At 29.0% G+C, this 23,253-nt stretch overlaps 1 protein-coding gene across 1 annotated transcript in view; it reads right to left on the reverse strand.

The window, feature by feature from the left end:
- Nucleotides 1-23,253, reverse strand: part of LOC112688796 (discoidin domain-containing receptor 2-like) — a 230,296-nt gene that overhangs the window by 15,316 nt on the left and 191,727 nt on the right. The window contains exons 8-10 of the mRNA XM_025562160.1: nt 13,475-13,645; nt 7,934-8,064; nt 2,101-2,308 (exon numbers count right to left, since the gene is read on the reverse strand). Coding sequence (XP_025417945.1) covers nt 2,101-2,308; nt 7,934-8,064; nt 13,475-13,645 — 510 coding nt within the window. The remainder of the gene's footprint in view (nt 1-2,100; nt 2,309-7,933; nt 8,065-13,474; nt 13,646-23,253) is intronic.

Below are 23,253 nucleotides of genomic sequence, written 5' to 3' on the forward strand. Positions count from 1 at the left end.
AGGTAGTGTTTATAGGTGTTATAAGAGTGGCGTATTCTAACAGTTGTCGGTGAACAATCTAAATATATATACTATAGGTACCATTGAAATCATACTCCTTAGACATGTAAATGTAAAAAAAAAAATAACAGTCTTTGATTTATTTATTTTTACTATGGAGAAAGCTACTATAAGGGTGACTTCACGACTATATGTCCCAAAACGTCTCGTATGGAAATAATAGTAAATGTATCTCTTGCGTGCGCGATGTTATTGCGAGAGAAAAATGCGGATTGTTATCCCCGTTGTTGTTGATGTGTGACGTGTACCAGGAGAAGCGTCGTCGTCACCACCACGTATACATACCCACATATATATATATATATATAAATCGTAATATCTTTCAGCATTTACCGATTGCGATCAACCGGAAATTTAAATCCTACCAATATAGGACATCAGCGAGTAGGGAGGGGAATGAATACAAGCCGTAGTGAATTTTTTATTATTTTTTTTGTTATTCTTCTACGAATAAATCGTTATCAAGTATTATTTTGTGGAAAACAGAAGACATGCAGTGTAAATTTATAGAATTTCGAAGTCAATCATCAACGATAGTACCGTATAGTCAGCTGCAGATTAGGATCAAACATGACTTTTCGGCAAATTAAGATAAATAAAAGATTGGCGACAGGGATACATACAGATATACCTATACTTATTTAAACTATTATGTACACTCGTTTTGATCGGACATGAATTTTACGAAAAAATAAACGTGGACGTTGCAGAACCATCACGCAGTCGGAGCGTGTATACTATAATAATATCCACACGACGAAAACCGTGTAAAATATTTTGTTTGCCTCATATTCGAAATGTATACGTAAACTGCACGTATCTACACGTTTTGTTTGCCTTCGTAATGTTGCGAATTGTTAGGGAATTTACTGCTGCCCCTATGTTTACCGTTCGTATATATACGGCAGAAAGGTGAAACATCTCGGTGCAGAGTATTGTTTATTCAACAAAACGGGCGTGGCATAAATAAACATTACATAATTTATTTTATATTTATTCACATGTGATTGAACTTTAGATTTGACAAAGCGATAATAGTATTGCAAGATTTTCTCACGAGTTCTGTAAAAGCAAGCTATCATTAGCACGATGAGACGATTGACATCGTGGAAAGATAGGCAGGTAATTTACCAGAAACTAATTGTTAAGAAAACAGTGTATTTATAAAATCAGTGACCTTGAACAAGATAGTAGATTAAAAAATTTGAGGAAAATAAGCATTCTACTAATCTTAGACATTATTTAAAGGCTACAAACATGAATTGATGAACACGAAGATTGTGATTACAAGGACAAAAAATATTTGTAAGATCGTTGTATTTTTTCTACGCGTTCTAGATTATAAACATCAATTTTGATGAAAAATAATTCCTTCAAAGAATTATTCTATAGTTAAGTTTATCATGGACTAAAAAAACGCAATAAAGGATTTTTAACGGTACAGAAAGTTTGGGCATTAACTGGATTTTAAAATTTAAATTTTTGGTTTGATTTATTCATTTTTGAATTATTTTCTTTCAGAAGTTTCTAAAGCATTCATCTATTGTTTATATGTGACCTAGAGTTAATGGAATAATAAAAGTAAAACTTAATAAAGAATCTTAAATAATTTGAAATGTTTGATAACTAAAGAATTTCCAGGAATTATTTGTAACACTTATGATTTTTTTTTCGTTAATCAAAAGTGGGCGCTCTATAAACTTCATGATCTTAAATTTACTATACATTATTATAGATACTAGTATAACCAATCCGGATATCTACATAATATAACGTTTATAGCATTATATGTATTATAACTACAAGGTAAAATATGAATTACTATTTGAATAAAAAGTAGATTTTTGATGTATACGTATTTTAGTAATATAAAACATTTGTTTTTAAGCATAAATTCACTGTAATTTTTTTCATCTACAGGAACAAACATAACCAAAATGCAAGTGCTTTTAACCCTCTTGAATTTCGAAGTACCTAGGTTTTTTTTTTTGTAATACGAAAAGAATTATTATGATATTATCCGCCTGGAATATTACTTACCGGACTCAAACGAGACCTCACTGATGAGTATCCATCGAGCAGAAAAATAGAGACATATCTTGATATACCGACCCACCCGACTCTTCAGATTGATGGTTATGTTTACAGCGGTGTCCTTAATGGCCTCCGACTTTGTGCTCAACTTTATCGGCCATTCTTGCCATTTGTCCCCGTCCAAGCTGACGTAAATCAACGCCATGCTAAACACCTGAAAGGGCGAAAAAATATATGTGAAGTTAAAAAAAAAACAATTCTTTATATTAAATGCATGTTTACACATATACTCAATATTGTTTGTGTCTGTAGAGAAGAATATTATACCAAAATACAACCTTATTGTTATCTCAAAAATTATAATTTCGTATATAATAAGCAAATATGAACAAATCAAAAATATTTGAATCAGTGATGTAGCCAGAAATGGGAGTGGGTAATGGGCTATAACTCCCCTCTGCTTCTATGATTTGTTGACATGTATCTTTAATTTTATAAAATATATAATAATTTTAAGACTGGTTTAATTTGGCATAGTTATACATCCATCGTGACATTATTATCAAGACTAAGATTTTGTGTTAAAAGAACTGGATAAGCATTCAAAAAGATTAAATATTGATTTTTAAATATAAAGTAACTTTTATGTATATGTATCTAACTATATATATTTTTTTAGTCTGGGTAAATTCAGTTCCAATAAAATAAATAATAACACATTTTATATTTTAACTTATGTTCAATCGAGTAATTAAAATTTAAAATTTGGTACTTTTGTTGAATATAATTAAAAAATTTAAACCCCCAAAAATATTTTTTTTTTTGCTACACCACTGATTTGAATAGTCATAGACTTGTATATTTCGTTGTATTGCGACAAAATAGAAATTGTATGATATCTGATTAATAATAAGAAAATTAATTATTTCAATAGTTATTCAAAGTTTATTTGATTTTAAAATATGTTTGAATATTTTTATAAATTTATAATGTCATAATGGATTTTATATATTACGAATTACTCGGAAAGTAATGGATAAATTAATTAACTTAAATCAAAATCAGTTATAATTAATTTCATATTTATTTAGAACTTTTATTTTCTGCACAACCAATAATAAACCAGTTGCCTTATTTTTGTTTTCTAAGAAAAATATTACTATATTTTATTTGTTAGTAAATATATTTTGAAAAGTAATTGAAATATTAATATTACAAACAATGTCGTAATTCTAATGTTTGTATGATGTATTAGTCTTTATGAAGTAAAATTTACTAATTTTTTAATATAGAGTAGTTTTAGAAAATGTATTTTTCTATAGTTGAACTTATGTATAGAAGTTTAATATTAATTTAAATTACAGGATTATCAAACCCCGAAATTGATTGTTCTTCCGGTACATTAATATTTATTACTTGCATAAAAATATCAATTTACACTAAAATTGTATACATTACTCATTTAAATGAAATGTGATCTCAGATTAAGTGGTAGCAGTTATTTTGTCTGTTTTGCGTTATAACTTACATAGCGATAGTAAATAAATGATTTTTATGCTATATAAACAGGCGAAAAACTTTGTTGAAATATTAACAGTATTCCCGAAGGCGTATAAAGAATTATTAGAGAGATGCACACATTAAAAAGAAAAAAAACGAAGATACTAGCCAAGGTGTTCCATTTACTAAATTGAATAGGAAATACAAAGCAAACATATCGGTGAACGTAAGATTTACCACACTTTACGGACCCATTTTTATGTCTTTATTTAATATTGGCCATGAATATATTAAAATATAGTTAAATTGCGAATACTGTAGTGATCTTGTGTACTAAACCAAAACACTGAGCTCTCGTGCAGAATACAATAAAATAAATTGTATTTTTAACAGTAGTTACACATTTTTTCATCAAGTCAGTGGTAAATTGATCCAGATGAATAAATAATACAATGATATATATTTGAAAATAGTTTCATCACGACTTTATAAACTCTGAAAATAGTATCAAACACGGGATGGTGAATGATGGTTAACTGGGATGATTAACGTTTATTAAAAGGGTCAAGAAACCAATCAATCGATGAACGTGCATAGAGAATACGACGTTTGCTTTTCCTATGTATATTATTCTGATAAAACATGGTAGTTCGGTTTTCGTATTTGTAATGATAAAAAAATAATAATATAACGTAATAAATAGAGAGTAAAAATTACTATTTTTTTTCACAGCATATCTATTTCGGTTAGGGCTCTAAAAGGTTATAATCTATAAAGGTATATATCAAAATGAACGTATGTTGGTACTTTAAGAAATGTTGTAATAGGAATATATATATATAATATAATAGAATATATATATTTATAAATACAACGTACTAGGGACTATATCTAAAAATTGTAGATAATGGCTTTGTATTTTTTAAATGACCAAAGTAATATTTAATAATGACGATAAAGTAATGCGTGAATTCGTATTCCGCGTAAACGGGTCATCATGATGATATTAACTAAAATATTTCAGTTGGATTGAAAACTCATTTCTATTCGAATGAAAAACAGTTTAACAATCGAGGAAATTATCATCGTTGAATAGAAATACATCCAATAATATACGCATTATCTATTAGTTATGTATATGGTATAGTACCCGTTGTGTTTTGGATGTTCATATAATTATGTATCATTGCGATCATTGGATTAATATTGACCGATTCGTTATAAAAGCTGTTGTTAACACATCGAATGATATAAACAATGAGATAACACATCGTTATACAATATAGTATGTCTATAGTGTACTTTCAAATTAAAATTCATATATCAAACATTGCGTTATTCAGAACGCTCAGAAGTTTTAACTGTACAAAATAAATGAATTGATTGAATACTTGGAAAGTACGCATAATTTCTACGTACAGGACAATGATGAATTCAATCTCATACTTAAAAATATAATACTTGCTTATAAATGGTATTTATGTTTTTTTGGAAGTAACAAAGTGACAAGAACATAAGTCACAATTACAATTATGTATAGTCAATTACTTCTATATTTAATTATTATCGTATCATTTATAATTTTAATTGTTTGAAATTTAACCAGCTAAATCAAGATCGACTACATTATACTAAAATACCATTCATGTATCTGCACTATAATATCTAAACTTATTAATATATTGACATTGGCTAATAATTAAAATACAAATAATTATTTGTATTTTAATCATTAGTCAATTCAATCGAGAAATCCTCTTTATATCTATATTTGTCTTATATTTGAAAATATTTGATGCAACAAGTAACTCTGACAAATTTCATAAAAAATTTAATGTAAATCCGTAACTCCTATTACTACACTCTGTATTTTTAAAATTTATTTAATATAGAAGATAAAAAATAATAAAAGATAAAAGTAGAAATAATAAATTATAATAATTACATTTTAAGATGAATTTTTTTTAAATTTTCGATTTAATATTTTTCAAATGCAAATTTTATTCGAAATTTATAGAAAATAAAATATGACAGTTATCTGCCGGGTATTCATAATTGATGTTGTTAAGATATATTTCTAATAAAATACCAATGGGATTACTAGTCATGTAATTAGTGTAATCTAAAAATTAGCAAAGGCACGAGAAAACGATTCAACGAAAGTTTAAATAGTAATTAAACGATAGGTTAATCTGTTTTACTTGATAATATATGAACTGAAGATTTCAAATCGAGATGACTAGGATCAGAGGAGTACAAACCATTATCGCTAGAACGTTAGTTTTATATTATATAGATATCTAAAGTCAAGCGAAGTTCCTAACTTAATGTACTAAATAATAAACAGTGTATATTGCAAGCTGATCTCATAAATAAGTATTTAACTTCAATAAATTTGCATTTATTTTATTTTTAAGTGCTATTTTTAAGTTCTTAAAACTACAAAATGCAATATAATCACTTGGGTACATTATAATAATGAAATTAAAATTTTTTTTTTTTAGATCTTTTTGGATCTTTGTTTGAAGCTTATTTAAAATTGAACCTTCTAATAATATTTTTCAATAACAATATTTCAATTTTTAAATCAAGAATACATTTTAAAATAATATTTTTCATTTGTAGTGTACAGAAATCTTAACTTTATAACACCTTATATTCATATTATAATACATATAATTGCAGAGTAATTCATAATAATAAATAATGCATTTTTATTTAAATTCTGATTTTAAAAATAGATATAAACTAAGTACTATATTTTCTAATGCGTGATATTTTTTTTCTTTTGAGAAGTATCCTCTTTAAAAGTATCAAAATTTGTAATTCAAATGTTAACACTTTTCTTTTTTTACGCAAATAATTACTCTGTTAATATATCCGCAGTAATTGATGTTACATTGATGTTACATTTAGATCATATGAATTATTTAAAATTTTAAATTTTTTATGAAAACTGATAAGTCTATTTAATAAATAAATAAAATTAAAAAAAATATTAAATGAATAATATTATATATATATATATTGTTATAATTTTAATATTATACATTATTAAATAATTAAATGACATATTTATTACATTAATTTGTATGATTAATTCATAGATATTTTCGTTTATTGGAATAATTGTCGACATTTCACTGTACATTTAAACGTCATATTAATGCGTGCGCGCGCGCGTACACACACACGCACACACACACAATACAGCGCTACAGTATTAACACTAACTGGGAGTGCTTCAGAGTAGGGTATAACGGCACGCACAATAACGCTCATTATTACTAGTGAGTTTTCACGACCTCTCTCCAAGAGAGCTGCTGCCACCGCAACGACAAGAATGAGCTCAACCACTTGCAGCGACACCATTCTTAAAAAAGGGTGCGTGAAAAACAATACGCACACATATATTTATATGTATAGTGTATTAAACACTGAATGACCTTTTTGGCGAACAAACGCAAAAGGAAATTATCTAATTTCAGATCGAACGACTTTTGAGAGGTAATAATGAAAAAATAAAATTCCGTGTACGGTGCGTGTATCATTATAGTTCGTATTGTACTAGAGTTTATATCAGACTCGTTGAAAATCACAATAGGTACTATAAAATACTCGTATATATATAATTTTTTCGTGGATGAAATTAATTTACGCGTGGCGGATAATATATAATATATATATATATGTAAGTAAATATAATATCATTGTATGATCATTTTGAGGGCGTTATCAATTTTTTAATTTTCTATTTCTATTTTGAGAAACCAATTATATAATGGTCCATTTCTAAAGGTAGCCCATTTGGTCAGCAAAAAGTTTTACTCGAATCCGTTCACAGAGTGCACACTCACACACACGCACACACGCATGTGCACAAGAAAGAATTCTTACATTAAAATGATTGCTTTTACTCAAGAAATTTGACATTTTGTTTATTTGTGATTTGTTAGTTTAGATCTCGGCCACGATTTTCATTAAATTCGTCGTTAATGAATACGAACTTATAGCCTGATTCGAATTAATGGGAGAACTAAATTATAAGTCTGAAATATAATTTTTCTATGGTCTAGTGATTTCGTTTTACGTGGCAGTTTTCATTATGTTTCACTGTATTGTAACAATTAAATTATTTTTTCGAGGGTCCCGGTTTGATAAAATACTAATTAATCGATCAACCAAATAGTAAAATAAATCAACCATAAGTACGTTACTAGTTATCATTATCATTATTCGAGGGAGTTTTCATAGCTTCTCAAAATAAACCTTTTTCGTTTGCTTGTACCACTAAATCATTATATGTATTTTTTTACATACGTATATTATGTGCACTTACTTTGACGTCTCTGGTCGGTATATGACTGGTGTGTATTTTGACTTCTTTGAACATTCGGAATCCGTTGAATTCGAAAACCAAGTCTAACTTATTACCAGTGGAATCGTTCGACCAGCCGACCCATCTTTTACCTATAACAATATACAACCATTGTACATTTATTGTATAATAGACCGAAACATTTCATAGGACGATCACTAAAAGCATCTAAGGGTCCGTAAAAAATGTGATAAAGGTATAAAAGTATAAATTTATGTATACAAGTTTTCGTGCTCGGATATATGTGGATGCATTATACAGACCACGATAGAAATAACGATTGCTCGTTTCAAAAATACCTTAGCTACACACGAATCCAAGTGGTTGAACTGGCGTATGTTTACCACGAGTAATATAACAATAATAATAATAATATGATGCGCATATGATGTTGGACGCTGAATAAAGTTATGGAAACTAAAGCAGGCCCGTAGCCACGGGAGGGAAAAAGGGGGCGTTGCCCCCCCCCCCAGCCCTGATTGTTGCCCCCCCCCAACAAAAGTTAATAATGTCATGATATTTGGTAGTTAGCATGACTGTACACAGTAGGTTTTTACTATCTACAGCCGTGGTAGTTAGATATAATATAATTTGTTGCTTGATAATAATTTCATCGGCAGCAGAAGCACTGTTTAATATAAGAAATTATTTTTACCAATATGGTATAGCATTTGCACTGGAAAATACAATGGCATCTGATTGATGTCTGACGACAACGCCGAACAATAACTATAACATATCGAACCGATAACATTCACCATTTCATTAGATCCTAAAATCCTAAATTTGGATGTATTATTAATGGAAATCAACAAGCAAAAAGATAGAAAATCACAACTGTTTTAGTTAAAAAAAAACTGGTAAATTCCAAAAATAATATATTATAAAAATATTCAAAATGTAATTATGTTCACTTTATTCTAATTCTTATTATTTTAATTTAAAGTACCTATTATAAAAATTACAATAGTATTAATAAATTAAAAATAGCATTAATATTGATTTTTTTATAATGCCCCCCTACAATTTTGTTTGCCCCACCTGAAGATTTGGCCTGGCTACGGGCCTGAACTAAAGACTGCACAAAATTCTCGTATGGAAAAACAGTATCAATTTTATATGCTAGTAGTTACTCGTAATTCAAATTGAAAACCAAAAGTATTACGTTTCCAAACCGAACAAGATTCAATTATTTATTCCGTCTCACATTTGACACATTTTTTAAGTGCACTGCTGTAAGAAAAAAAAAATGGACAATTGTTAAAGAAAAAATAAATCAATAATATAAAACGAGAAAATGCGTTTCAACAAATATTTAACAGAACAAATTATTAAATTTTCGTATGCCAAGTTAATTGTAATATTAATAATAATAAAGCAATAAAATATTCTAGATTTTTTTTTTTTTTTATTTATATAAAGGTTTCAATTACAAAGATTATTAGCCTATAATTACAAAATGATAGTTTTATAATATAAAAGATGATATTATTTTATTATTATAGGAATACAATGTGAAACATTATAATATTTAAAGTTTTTTATCTAAATTTTTTGAAAAATTTAAAATTGTTGCCGGAATAATGTTGACTGAGGGCTTCTTCGAGTGATCTTGGATTATTGAGAAGAAAACGCGAGGTTGAAAATTTGGGGCACTCCATAACAATGTGTGCCATTAAGGTGCTATTGTAAGGGAAGTATTACATGTGTCACACAAGGGGGGAGGGTTTGCTTAATTATCAGATATGAGTGAGCGATATGGGAATGGCCTATTCTGGATCTGTTTATGATTATCTGTTCTCTCCTTGATGCATTCTCTGGATATGCCCATTTGGATACAGTTTTTTTTATGTTTCTGAGTTTGTTTGCTGGAGGGAATTGAATCCTAGTTGTTTTGCCATATTTTTATAATCCATTTATGGGCTTCATTCGTGAGATCTTTAATTGGTAATTTATTTATGATGGTAGAGGTTGATGATGTAACCGCTTCATTCGCCATTTTATCAGCTTTTTCATTCCCGGGAATACCTATGTGGGATGGGACCCACATAAGTTTAAAAAATATTCTAGATTAATGATTATTAAAAGTATTCATAAAATCGAACAATTACATAAAATTTAAATTTTATCGTCCATTTAATGAAAACGCATTGAACAGTATACAAAAACACATTTTACTTTTTAAATAGTCTATACTTACAAATTATTTTATAAGTATATTATATAAGTAACTGTTTATATAAAAAATTAAAATGACACTATAAAAATAATTGTATATCATTTTGAGTACAATTTAATGAATAATTATAAAATCATTTGGTTTCACAATTTTATGTAAAATTAAAGTTTAGTAGTTTAAAAGTATAACGATCCAAATTATAGTATAAGTATTATCATCAAAAGAATAGCACAAATTACATAAAATAGTAGTAACTAATCGTAAGTTAGCTTTGCTTATATATTGTTTGATAATTATATATTTGAAGTTGACTAAAAATTATCAATTCAACTTTTACTGAATCATTATTGTTGTTTTAAACAATCGTTTTCTTGGTATCTTGACAGTTGAGCACGAGGTAATTGAGCACAAATATTGAGTGCAAGGAAAATCAAGCGTGAAACTTTTGGGTGCAATGAAATAACAATAAAAAACAATAAAAATATAAATTACAAGGTAACTAATCCGATAATTCATTGATTCGGATCAGGTTTGTTTTCATTATAATAAGTTAACATGTGTCAATTTTTATAGGTATAAATGTACGCTGTACATACATACACATTTTATGGTCATTTATAAGTCTTTGTAAAATAAATTATTGTATAAATTATAAAGCATAAGAGTCATTAAATATAATGAAAATTCATCAGTTAATAACCGAAAATGAGCGAAAAAAAAAAGAATAAGGATTCAGCAATGATAATAAATTTATTAATATGTGAACAATTTAATAATAGGTGGACAGAAAAATATTTGAAAAGAATTACTCAAAATATTTAATATTTAAATTATAAATATTATTTTATTATTCAATTTTAAAACAATGCTTAATATTTACTGTACTGACGGAATTTTATAGTTATTATTTAACCAAATTAAATTGTTTAAATTAAAGTATTATAATTAATTGTTCTTAAGTTTTTTTTTTACCTTTATACAATGTTTTTTATATGTTATTGTATTACTATGCTCAAAAATCTCGTGCTTAACTTTTTTTTATGCTCAATTTTTATAGATCCAATTTTCTTGATCGATTTGCATTAAAACTTGGGTTAATATTTGTAATACATTTTTCGTAATCATATATTAAAATAAAAAGATATAAAATTTACAAATTGAAATGTTAAGTCGTTAATCAATCTCCCAATTGGTTTTAAATACCAGTAAAGAAGTGTTTTTTTTTCTGTATTTAAACAATTCCTAACATAATTATTAGGTAAGTTAGTAGAGTAACTTTTTCTGTAACTAATACTAAATAAGTTTAAAATTATAATTTTAAAAACAGTAATCGTGTCATCCAATCTCAATTGTGAGAAAAATACGTGCGCTTTCGTATTCGACAATTTATAACGTTTCATCAATGTATTATTTTTTTTTCGAAACGCTCACTTTTTATTGTCAAAATATTATACTGTAAATCGTTTTCGAGATTTATATACTCAGTGTATACGATGAATTACCTTATTTTCAATGAATATTTGCCAAATTGAAGTATAAATATATAGGATATAGGTTCATACAGCATACGTGAAAACGATCTCATATGATATATTGTATTCTATATGGCCTCGGTGGAACCTATATTTTTTTCCCTTTACTTCGACAGCACAACGGATCTTTGCCGACGACCCAATTATCCTAAATGCCGGTGGCACCGGTATGTCGACTTTTTTATGTTCGACGTCACGGATGTGTTCATAAAAATAATAATAATATATTATGTGTTAACTGTGCACATATGAGATATGAGCTTCGACACATACACGCCGCTGTGTGCACGTACTATATCACAGATACAGGTGTTGATATCAAAATACTTTTAGTAATGACAATGAAAAATTGATAATTTTGTTATTATATTAGGGGTCATTTTTGAATAATTAATCAAATATTTAACAGTGATGCAGCAAAAGTTAAACTCAGAGGATCGACATCTTTTGATGAATATAAAATTGCAAATGATTAACTTCATACAATAACGATTTCATTTTAATAGTTTAGAAAAAAATCGAGTTCGAACCTTTATAAATAATAGTGTATCGTACCTAATATTATATTAATTCATGATGAATTCATAGTTAAAAATATAACATCATTTATGATGTTTTTCAGTTACTAACGATCAAAATAAAGGTGTAGTTTTACAATTAGAAATACTCTCCGAAAGTAATGCTTTGGAGGACATAACTCATAGCTTTCACCGATCCTAAACATACATACATACGGTGATGTGAGAAATAATAATTTGGTGGTGGTCGTCTACCGGCTTTGGTCGTTATGTGGTAACCGCCTGTCTCTTGATTTATCGGAGTCGGGTGCCTGTCGGGTAGTTGTAGTATAGCAATTTTTGCAGTCTCTCGTGTATAGCGAAATTCGCTTGCTTCATGGTCTTCCTGCAGTCGAGCTAATAAGATTTAACTGCGAATCTCGCCTCCGCGACGCAGAACATTTCTCCGAGTAACTTTTTGTGAAAACCAAACAACGGCGGCGGCAGCGACCCCCCACGCGAGTTCTAATTAATGTAACTTTTCCGAACGAGTGATGTAGCTCCGAGTCATCTCGTGAACTGTGTATATGTATGTAATATTATACGCTATGACGTAATGTATAATATATAATATCGCGCGAAGTCCAGACGGCCGGTTAAAAAAGGGGAGCGAAAATGGGGGCGGCGTGAAACAACGGTTTTAATAGATATTTAGAAGTTCCGCACATAAACACTGGGCGAATATTATAAATGGCTGGTAGTGGTACAGTATAGTTGGTATGAACTATAAATACATAATACGTATACAATATACGTGCGCCGATTTTAATAGTAATGATTTATAACACTCCATGCATAATTCTCCATTATTTTTGTAATATAACACACACATGTACGCATATGTATTTATGTAAATAATAATTCTATATAAGAGATAATAATAATAATATAATGGAATGAGTTGCGTACTGCAATGGTAAAAGTAACGAAATTTTCACGCAAACTTTTTCACAACACGTGCGTTGTCGGTAAATATTAAATAACTGCGATGACAAACGCTCGTTATGCTATATCCTACATACAAATATTTCGAAATTAATAAAAAAAGCTTTTTCGTCTTTTTCTTTTTTTCCTATTAAAAACATCCTACGAGAATGTTAGTGAAAATAAATTCAAAGATTTTTGGCTTTCCATTACCTACACTCATCCCGTTAGACGGTGTAAAAGCAATATTTTTTACGATTCAAGTTTTCAGATGGGCTTAGACTATTTTTTGGACGGTATATTAACTTACTGAGAGGCTTATGGAATTGCAAATCAAACTGCAAAAAATCATCGGCTCCATACAAGCTATCTGTTAGCATTCCCAGACCACCTGTCATGAATGATCGTCCCAAGTCTCCATCGTAACTGACGTCTTCAAATTCGGTGTCAGCTCTGGGCGCGATGTAGTTCACTACGCTCTCTGAAAAATAATAAACACAGAATAAAAAATTAATTTCTGATTATAATATTACCATCAAACGAGTTCAGCAATACGTTCTGCATAGTTAAACCACGGGAGTTTTGTCGGTTTATTTTATTTTAATTTTATTTGGGGCCGAAAAATTGTATTACACCCTTAAATAGGGTGGTACTCCTTTCGCCCAAAAATGACCTTCCTCTTTTTGCCCACGTCTTCTTTTCGACCAAAAATGAAAAAACAGTTTCCTCTTTTCGCCCATGGTTTCACGTTTTAAATCTTGGAAACCACTGTCTCAAAATTAATAATATTTAAAAAAATCATATAATAATCAAATAAAAAAATAGAAAAATATATAATTATTAATAATAATTTAATAAGTGTTAAAAATAAGTATTTAAAATAGTGTTATCGATGTAAAATAACTAATAAGTAATTTGATCAGGTTACTACTTAAATAAATAGTTTGTTTTGTTGTTGTAAAATAATACAAATATTCATATTAATTATGACCTTTAAGTAATTATAACGTTTATTAAAGTGTTTTAAACTATATATTTCGATAGAAGAGTCAGTACCTTTATACACTTTTCTCGACTGACTATATTAATAACAATCAAAAACGTGATTTTATCGAATATCATATATGATTTTTTAAAAATTATTAATTTTGAGAAAGTGGTTTCCAAAATGTAAAACGTGAAACCATGGGCGAAAAGAATACAATTATTTTTTGGCGAAAAGAGGAAACTGTTTTTTCATTTTTGGTCGAAAAGAGAACGTGGGCAAAATGAGGAAGGTCATTTTTGGGTGAAAAGAGTTCCGCCCCTTAAATACAATCATGATTACGGCAGAGGTGTACTTTGAGTTTTAACCTCAAAATTTATCTACTACGCGCGTAGGTACCGCTCTGTATACAAGCTTTACACGTATGAAAGCTGCCGTTCTCACGGGTAGCGGTGAACTTTTATTCATAATAGAGTGTCAGCGGGAGCAAAAGTTCGGTGCATTTAATGGGCAACAAGCCTGCAAACCCCGTCTACCCGATCCCTTTATCAACGGCTCGGCTTCGTCGACAGACGAACGGGGCCGATGTATTTGTATCGCAGCAAAACATAAGCTCCGGATTTCCGCTCGGTGAACATTAAGCAAAACAAACTTCTACGATACTCCGACTGGTTTAGCATTTGTAAACGGCACGTTTCAATGGAGTGTCTAATAATGCAATGGCGATGAGACGAGTTAATACAACGACGCGGGTACACTCTGTTTCCCTAATCCAACCGGAACCTAAAGGCTAAAATAGAAACACCGATGCCTCCCGAGGGAGATTATATGTACGGCTTGATACATGTAGGTTATAACACGCGCGCGTGTGGTGACGGTGAATTCCCACTGACGTTTATTCACGTGTGCGCATGTGCGCGCATGTGTGTGTGTGTGTGTGTGTGTGTGTGTTCGCTTCTCAAAAAACACTGTTTTCGTAAATGTGGGTAGACGATCGATCTTAACTCAAAGAATAATATTATCTTAGTTTACTCACTCGGTTGAATAAATTGTGAAGAAAAAGTGATATTTTATTTTTTAAACTCCGTGTTCTACAGCGGGCAACACCGCACTCGAATAAGTGCAAGTAGGTACATTACAGTTTTCAACGATTTCGAATGGAAATGTAAACCTCTATGACAGCATATAACAATAAGATGGCTTCATATGATATACCGCATTTGTTCGAGAAATTAGTACGAGTATATACAGTGTCCTTCGATTGTTATCATTGAAACGATCGCATTGCAATATTATTGGTTTTGCAATGACGCGAGCATACATATAAATTTTATATATAAATAGCACGTAGTATCAAGTTATTACCTAAAATATATTTTATAAATCGAGACGTATATTATATTGAATTCGGTCAACATTTGAAAAGTCTGGGATATAACGAAAATGTTACCGGGCTTGAGGTGTAATTTCGTAGCATAACCTAACCCTAATTGCGTAGAGACTTCGTGATCCGAAGACTTTTTTGTGGCTTCAAATTGTGTTATAAATATTTTGAAATCGGATTATGTAATCGGAACTGTATTAAGATGACTGATTTAAGAGAAAATATATATTCCTATTTCTCTTGTTTTGTATGTGTATTTAAAATTATATTTAGACCTAACCTAGCCATTTGTATTTAACATTCAATAGTCTTCTAAGCTAATATAATATTGAAAGCGTTGTAAATTGACTTTTTAAACAATTGTTAATAGTTATGTACCTACAATGATTCAACTTTTCGTAGATTAAAGAAACTTTGAAAGTAGTACTTCGAGACATGGAAAATAATATACGCACATCAAAATTGTGAAACTTGGTCAATTAAATAGTTTTATAGTATAATAACAAATTATTTTGATTATAATTATTGTTTGGCCAGATATTTTTTTGATTTTTTATTTTCTATTATTTTTAATCATTGTTTCCTGAGATTTTAATACAGCACAAAAACTGTTGAATGTACAATATCACGAAAATTGAAGCCAATATGATTTTAACTCAAATAGATTGACGATGTTTTTCTTGAAATTTCGATATTTCAACTGGTAGAAATGCGTGTTCGATTTGTCATGACGAAAATCTTCGAAGGATTACGGTCACTACACGCTGCGGGGTAGATGATAGTGCGGTCTCGTTTTGGAACACAGTATTCAACGTTAAAACAATAATATCAATAATAATAATAATAATAATAAGAGTAATTATATCAATAATTTTTATTCCCCATTTCTACCTCTTCTCTTACAGCGATATAAAAAAGGTCATCGAAAGGGATACATGTCAACAATGGGAAACTCAATGGAACAATATGACCACGAAGCTTAATGCAATTAAAAGATCATACTACCCTGGACTTTTCCTGTCAACACCCCAAGAAAATACGAGACAGCTATTAACCGCCTCAGAATCGGACACACACGTCTTACACACGCACACTTAATGAAGAAAGAGGACCCCCCCATTTGCATATGCTGTGGAGTCCCTCTTACAGTCAAACATATTATCACCGAATGTAACGCACACAATATGGAGAGAATTAAGCAGCAGATATCTTATCACCTGGCAGAATCACTAAGCCCCAAACCTGAAAATATCGTCAGGCTCTGCCAATTCCTCACGGATACGCACCTCATCGGCCTCCTGTGACCAACCTGCACCATCCTATTTGTTTATTTTATGTATTAAGTTAAAAAAAATTGTAACGTCCAATGGCCATAGAAGCCGCGGATATATTATATAATAATAAAAAAAAAAAAAAAAAATATCTATAATTTGTCGAGTTAGCATTCTTTTCGCCCGTACAGCATAACAGTTCACCGTAACAGTGTTTAAGTGATCACGTGTTATTATTATTTCCGCAACAAACTTATGACGCACGCGCACGCGATGGTAGTACAATTGTCCGTGACGACCCAACCAAATTAATCAACTTCAAAGTTTGGTGTGTGGCGAAGAGTGATGCGAGCATATACGTATAGGTACTTGGGCGTTAAGTTGCTACCGAACTTCTCCACACGTTCAACAACCGTATAAGTCTTCGCGCATTAGCCCCAAAGAACCCACCACCACCGCAGCCCGTCACCTGTCCACATTCAGTGAACTTCTCACAAAACTATTCTCTCCCTGCCCTATCCCTATCTCACTCATTATGTTCTACTCTTTATTTCTCCCTCTCACCATCGACCTTATATATCTCTCTCTAATCTACATTCTTCTCTTTCTACTGTTCTATCCATACATCTCTATATTTCATTCCGAGAAAATCTCTCCGTCGAGCTTGGTATACGTACGTACATAACACATAAACACTTTGCACGTTGCAGTGAGTATATGTATGAAAAGTTTGAACACAAAACAAGTATGTTTATCAATCAAGTAACGGATAACTCTATATGGTTTGTTGTCGTGGTTAATTGATGCCACATACTTTGTGCAAGTTGGGTATTGGTTTAAAACAGGATGTTATAGCACCTGTGAAATAGTTTGAAAAAGCTTTAAGTAGTGTTTTAATTAATATTAGATCCGAAAACTTTTGATAATTGGTTCTTACGTACATAGGTATATTTAAATAATAACAAATTTCCTGATATGAGGTAATAAATGAAGCAAATGCAGGTATATTGAAAAGAAGCAGTTTATTTAATGATTATATAAAATGTGTGGGTTAAACAAATGAAAATAGGACAAATAAATAACTTAATTACAAAAATAATTGATTTATATGGCCATAATAGCTTCGTAAATGAAAGGATATTATGTAGAGCCGTGGTTCTCAACCAGTGTGTATTACCATGGTGCGTGTTTTCATATATTTCAATATAAATTTATTAATTTACAAAATTTTGTAATTCTTAAATTTTAAAAATTCATTAATTTTTTCAAGTGTGTCATCATTTATATGTACTTAAATTAAGATGTCGTCATACAAAAATTATTGAGAATAATTGATGTACTTAACTGATCTAACTAAGTAGAGTATGAATATTACAGAAATATAATTGAGAATAAAAGGAAGGATTAATTAATCGGATATTTTGGGACTTGAAAAAAATTAAAGGTACGAAAGCAATTTGAGGACAAGTAATAATAGTTGTTATTAATTTTTATGTAGTTGTTGTATGATTACTATTGTAATCTTTTAATATTTAATTTAATTTGATTTAGATATAAATCTACTTATAGTTTTATACTATTTTTAAACTTGTAAAAAAAGCAAAACAATTCACAAAATTGCAACTGAAACAAAATCGATTTTATTAGTTAAGAAGCTTTAATTCAAATTATAAGATTAGTCATTATTTAATATTAATAAATAAAACATATTGATATTATTCATTGTACGTGTAAAAAGCTGAATTTATAATATTTTTATTTTAAACAAAATTCCAACAATAATGAAATATGACATAATCATTAAAGTTAATTATAATTAACAATATAGTTTACCCAATTCAAGCCTCAAGCATCGTAATGATAAGAGTATAAAAAATTCTAAGTAATGGGAAATCTTAAAATTATTTAATGGCATTTATTTTTTCTCTTTTATTAAATATTGTTTTACGACAATAAAGGAAACTAAAATTATATTTCTCAAGAGAAATAATAGCATTGTCTTTCTATCTCGCGTAAAAAAATGTGCTTAATATTTTTTTCTTTGTGTTTATTGTACATAATTAAAAAAAAAAAATTCAAAACAAAATGCCTCATCTTTTGTTCGTTTTGTTTCCTAGTGGAATAAATAAATTTACAATGCAAATCCCAAAAAAAGCGAGTAATTTTTGTCTTTATATTCGAATTAATTGAATATATAATATACACACAAATAATACTCAGGTATTTAGGTTGCTCTTATATAAAATAACTTTTTAGCAAATTTAAAACAATGGAGATTTTCCATTTTGTTCATTTGATAAAGATGTTAATGCCAATAATAATTTTTGAATAAATTCTCACAAAGGGTTAATTTAAAAAATCGGAAACTTTATATTCCAGTTAATATATTATATTTATTTTCAACAAGTTTTTAATTTGATATTGTTATTTGAGGTGTATTTCTGATTTAAGTAGATTCAAAACTAAGTGATCGGACCACGAGATTGAATTATTCCTCTATTTCATTATTCACAACAATTGATTAATTTGAAAGCAGCTTATTTTGGTTCAAGAAATGTCTATCTTGGGCCTACCAGGTGTTACGGTTCCAAGTATCGCTGCATAAAAGTTTGAACACTAGCAGACATCTAGGTTTACAGTGTTATTGATAAATCATGTATAATAATAGTTAATTTAAATCAATTTTCACTTAACTGGTAGTATTGGTTTGAAATATTTATTTTCATTAAATACGTGAGCTACGATTATTATACGGCTATGGAAACTGTAATTTTTCATGAGACAATAAATAAAATATTATTTTGACCTAATCAAACAATTATAATTGGAATTAAAACATTTTGTTTTTAAATAATTTACTTGGCCCATTGCAAACTCTACGTGATGAAATATAATAACTATAACAATATTAAAACTAATGATTATTATTGTGATGACGATGAAAATAATTATCATAATGATAATAACAATAATTGTATCAATAACAAAAATCAAAATAAATATAAATAACAGTACAGCCGTATGGATTATGAAAAAAAACGAATTCACCAAACACGTAACGAGTACTGAGGTGAGTAATATGTACACACACTCGGATAATAACATCTAAATAAATATAATTTTTAAAATCACGATCCCATTTAATTATAATATATATATATTATATGTATATATTATATAATTATATAAAGGAAAACTAAGTATACACTGTGTTTACGCTAAAAGGTTAGATACCACTAAATATTTCAGTTTGATGACCTTATATTTAAATTGAATTTTCGGAGAATGAAAGGAAGTATCAAAATACATAGGTTCAGACAAATTTCAAATTTTAGATCCGATCAGTACACACATACAAATAATGGTAAAATTAATAAACAAAACCATATATTTTGGGAGTCTCGAGAAACTAATTTACAGACAGCCTGGATATAAATGTGTGATGTGGGTTAATCGATGGAAAACTTTTAGATTCTTATTTTTATGAAGGTAAACTTACTTGTTAATGATATATAGATTTTCCTGGAAAAAATAATTACCGTTAACGTAAAAAAAATATTACATTACAATAGGGAAAATATGTATGTATTTACAACAAACAACATACAAGTAATGGTGATCAGCAGTGCTTGATGACTCAGCACAGAACGCCATCATTGTTCGACAACATTTAAATTATAATTTTCTTAACCTATGGATTCGTTTTATGGAGTAATTCTATTGCCTGCGAGATCTTCAAAGTTGACAATTTTGGATTTATTCATGGAGAAATTTAAAAGCTGTTGTGTACTCGATGTTTCAAGATTTAAAATATAAAATACAGGTACCACTGGTATATAATAACTTAAGAGAAGACCAAATAAACACTGCCACATCAAAAGAATTTAAACATATTAAAACATTTTGGAATTATGTTTGAAACATCAAAATGTAATTTTTCGCGCTAAGAAATAATATTTATCATATGCCTCCACGTCGACTGCCTTAATTTCCTGTCAACGACCGATAAGCGTACACACACAATCACTGCATGTTAATCAGTTTATATTTATTTTATTTAATTATTACTATCCGTGTATCGTCGTCCGTAATCGTATGTTATGTAACTGAAAAGTCCATGTCGTGTATGTATTATTGTCATTTTCGTGTGCTATTTATTTTTTCTTTTCACGAAAACCACGGTCCGAGAGAGACCTATTGTTTTTATGTAATTTTATGTGCGCGAATCGCCAAAATTTTTGATTTTTAGTTTTTTTTATTATGAACACAAATTGCCAGTTAATTATTTATAATGTATAGGCACGAATTTCCTTATTATTATACCTAGTGTGTGGCACAAATTTTCAGTATTAATAATTATTATTTTTTATAATTAATTTGAGTGTGCGCTAATCACCACTATATAATCCTATTGTCGTTTTACCACCATTCACGAGTACTATTTATTTATTATTGTTATACAAATTATTGTAGTTTTTAGTTAGTTGCAGCTGGCCAGTCTGCGCCGTTGAAACCCGATTGAGCACGGTCCATAATATTTAATAGCCCAATTGAGCACAGTCAAACGAATGCAACGTTGTCAGTTTTTCTATCCGACTACAACCAGGCTATAAATGTCTTTTGAAATACTCATATACGTAATCGTTGTGCTTTATAAGTCGTATGAAAGGTATTTAACCGTAAAGCATGCTGCATGGTGATTATTTTCATTCGTGGTTTCCCATCTCTTGAAAAGCGGTACGAGTCTAAGAAAAATCGATAAATAATATAAGAGTTGTTTAGGAAACGACATAAACGTAAAATCAAAATAGGTACATCTATGCATTGACGATTACGATTATCTGTTAAATTGTATATTATTTGTTATTTACTCAAAATACTCGTATAAAAGCGGGCTTTTGTATTGTTAGCTGTAGTAACTTAGACTCAATACTATCAGACGTTAGTGTAAAAGAATTGTATAACATAATACAAATATTATTTATTATATTAAGTATTTCTCATTTTATCATATAATTTTTTTTTTACATACATTTTTATTTAAAAAAATGATATTATGAATTACATCTAAAAATTAACTTTTAGATTAATCTATTCTGGACATAAATTATTTATATATATTTGTAAAATAATTTAATTTTATAGTTTTATACACTAAATTATATTAATAATATTATTATTAATTATATTAATAAATTATTTTAAATTATTATTTTGTTGTGTGGGACAGCAACGATGTACGTATTTCTATGCTTAATCATGTTACATTTTGGATTTATATTGTTTAATTGTATCTGTGCTCAATCGGGTTCCAACCGTCTGCGCTCTATCAAATTGTGAGTTTTATATATTTATTCATAAATTATTTATTATTGTGCCAAAAAGGCCACGTATTTATACTTATTTTGTTATTTAGTTTGTTGTTGGGCCAAAAGGGCCATAATTTATTATTAATTATTAATATTATTTTTTTTACATTTTCTATATCTGTATTGCTGTGAGTTATTTATTTATTGTTTATTATCAATAATTTTTGTACCAGCAATACATAGTTACCACTTTACATTATTTGTCATTTTTTTTTTTTTAGTTACCTTTTTTTGTTCCATATTTGTAAGTACACATCAACAAAAACACACCTTACACACTATTCACTCATATAGCTCAACAGTTTTGCTAGGCGTTCCCAAACACTTCTGATAGAGTTATAACCTATTATTACACACCGCTAGTCTGTCGTTGGGAAAGTGGGTGCGCAAATCGGTAACCGGGGTAAACATAATATAATTTTATGTTCCCGGACCAAACAGTGATCTTCGGACAATTTATATGATAAAACTTTAACTATAAATAAATAAACTTTAAATTCATAGTATGTACATTTTTGTAATTTTCATTACCTTCAATATTTATTTTATTAGTTATTTTATTTTGAAAGTATAAAAGGTAAAAATGAGAGTAAATTACAATAAAAAGTTGTGATTTTTTTATATTTTATGTGTCTACAAACAGATATTTAACAATATCGGAGATATTTTGATTTTTAAGTATTAAGTTGAACATAATTAAAATTTTGTCAAAAATAGATTATTCGTAAATATTAAGTTTCAACACATTAAAAAGTTGACAATTTGTAAATAAGAAAATAAACTTTTTATACAAAAATTGTTTAAAAAGAAATACTCTGTTGAATACGTAGAAAAAATAGTGTTGCCATTAAAAAAAAAAAAAAAAGAAAAAAGTAAGTTGTATTGAGTATGCATGTGCCATCTGGGTTAACAATTTAAAATTTGTCTGAAATGGTGCATTTTGATACTCCCTTTAATTCTCTAAATACCCCATTTCAATTCGAGGTCATTCAATGAAATATTAAGTGGTACTTCTTAGCGTGAACACACATATACTCATATACTCAAGGTACCGTGAAATATGTAATGCGTACTCTACAC

Source organism: Sipha flava, unplaced genomic scaffold (genome assembly GCF_003268045.1).
Source record: "Sipha flava isolate LNK unplaced genomic scaffold, YSA_version1 40_pilon_pilon, whole genome shotgun sequence".
Taxonomy (NCBI): Eukaryota; Metazoa; Arthropoda; class Insecta; order Hemiptera; family Aphididae; genus Sipha; species Sipha flava.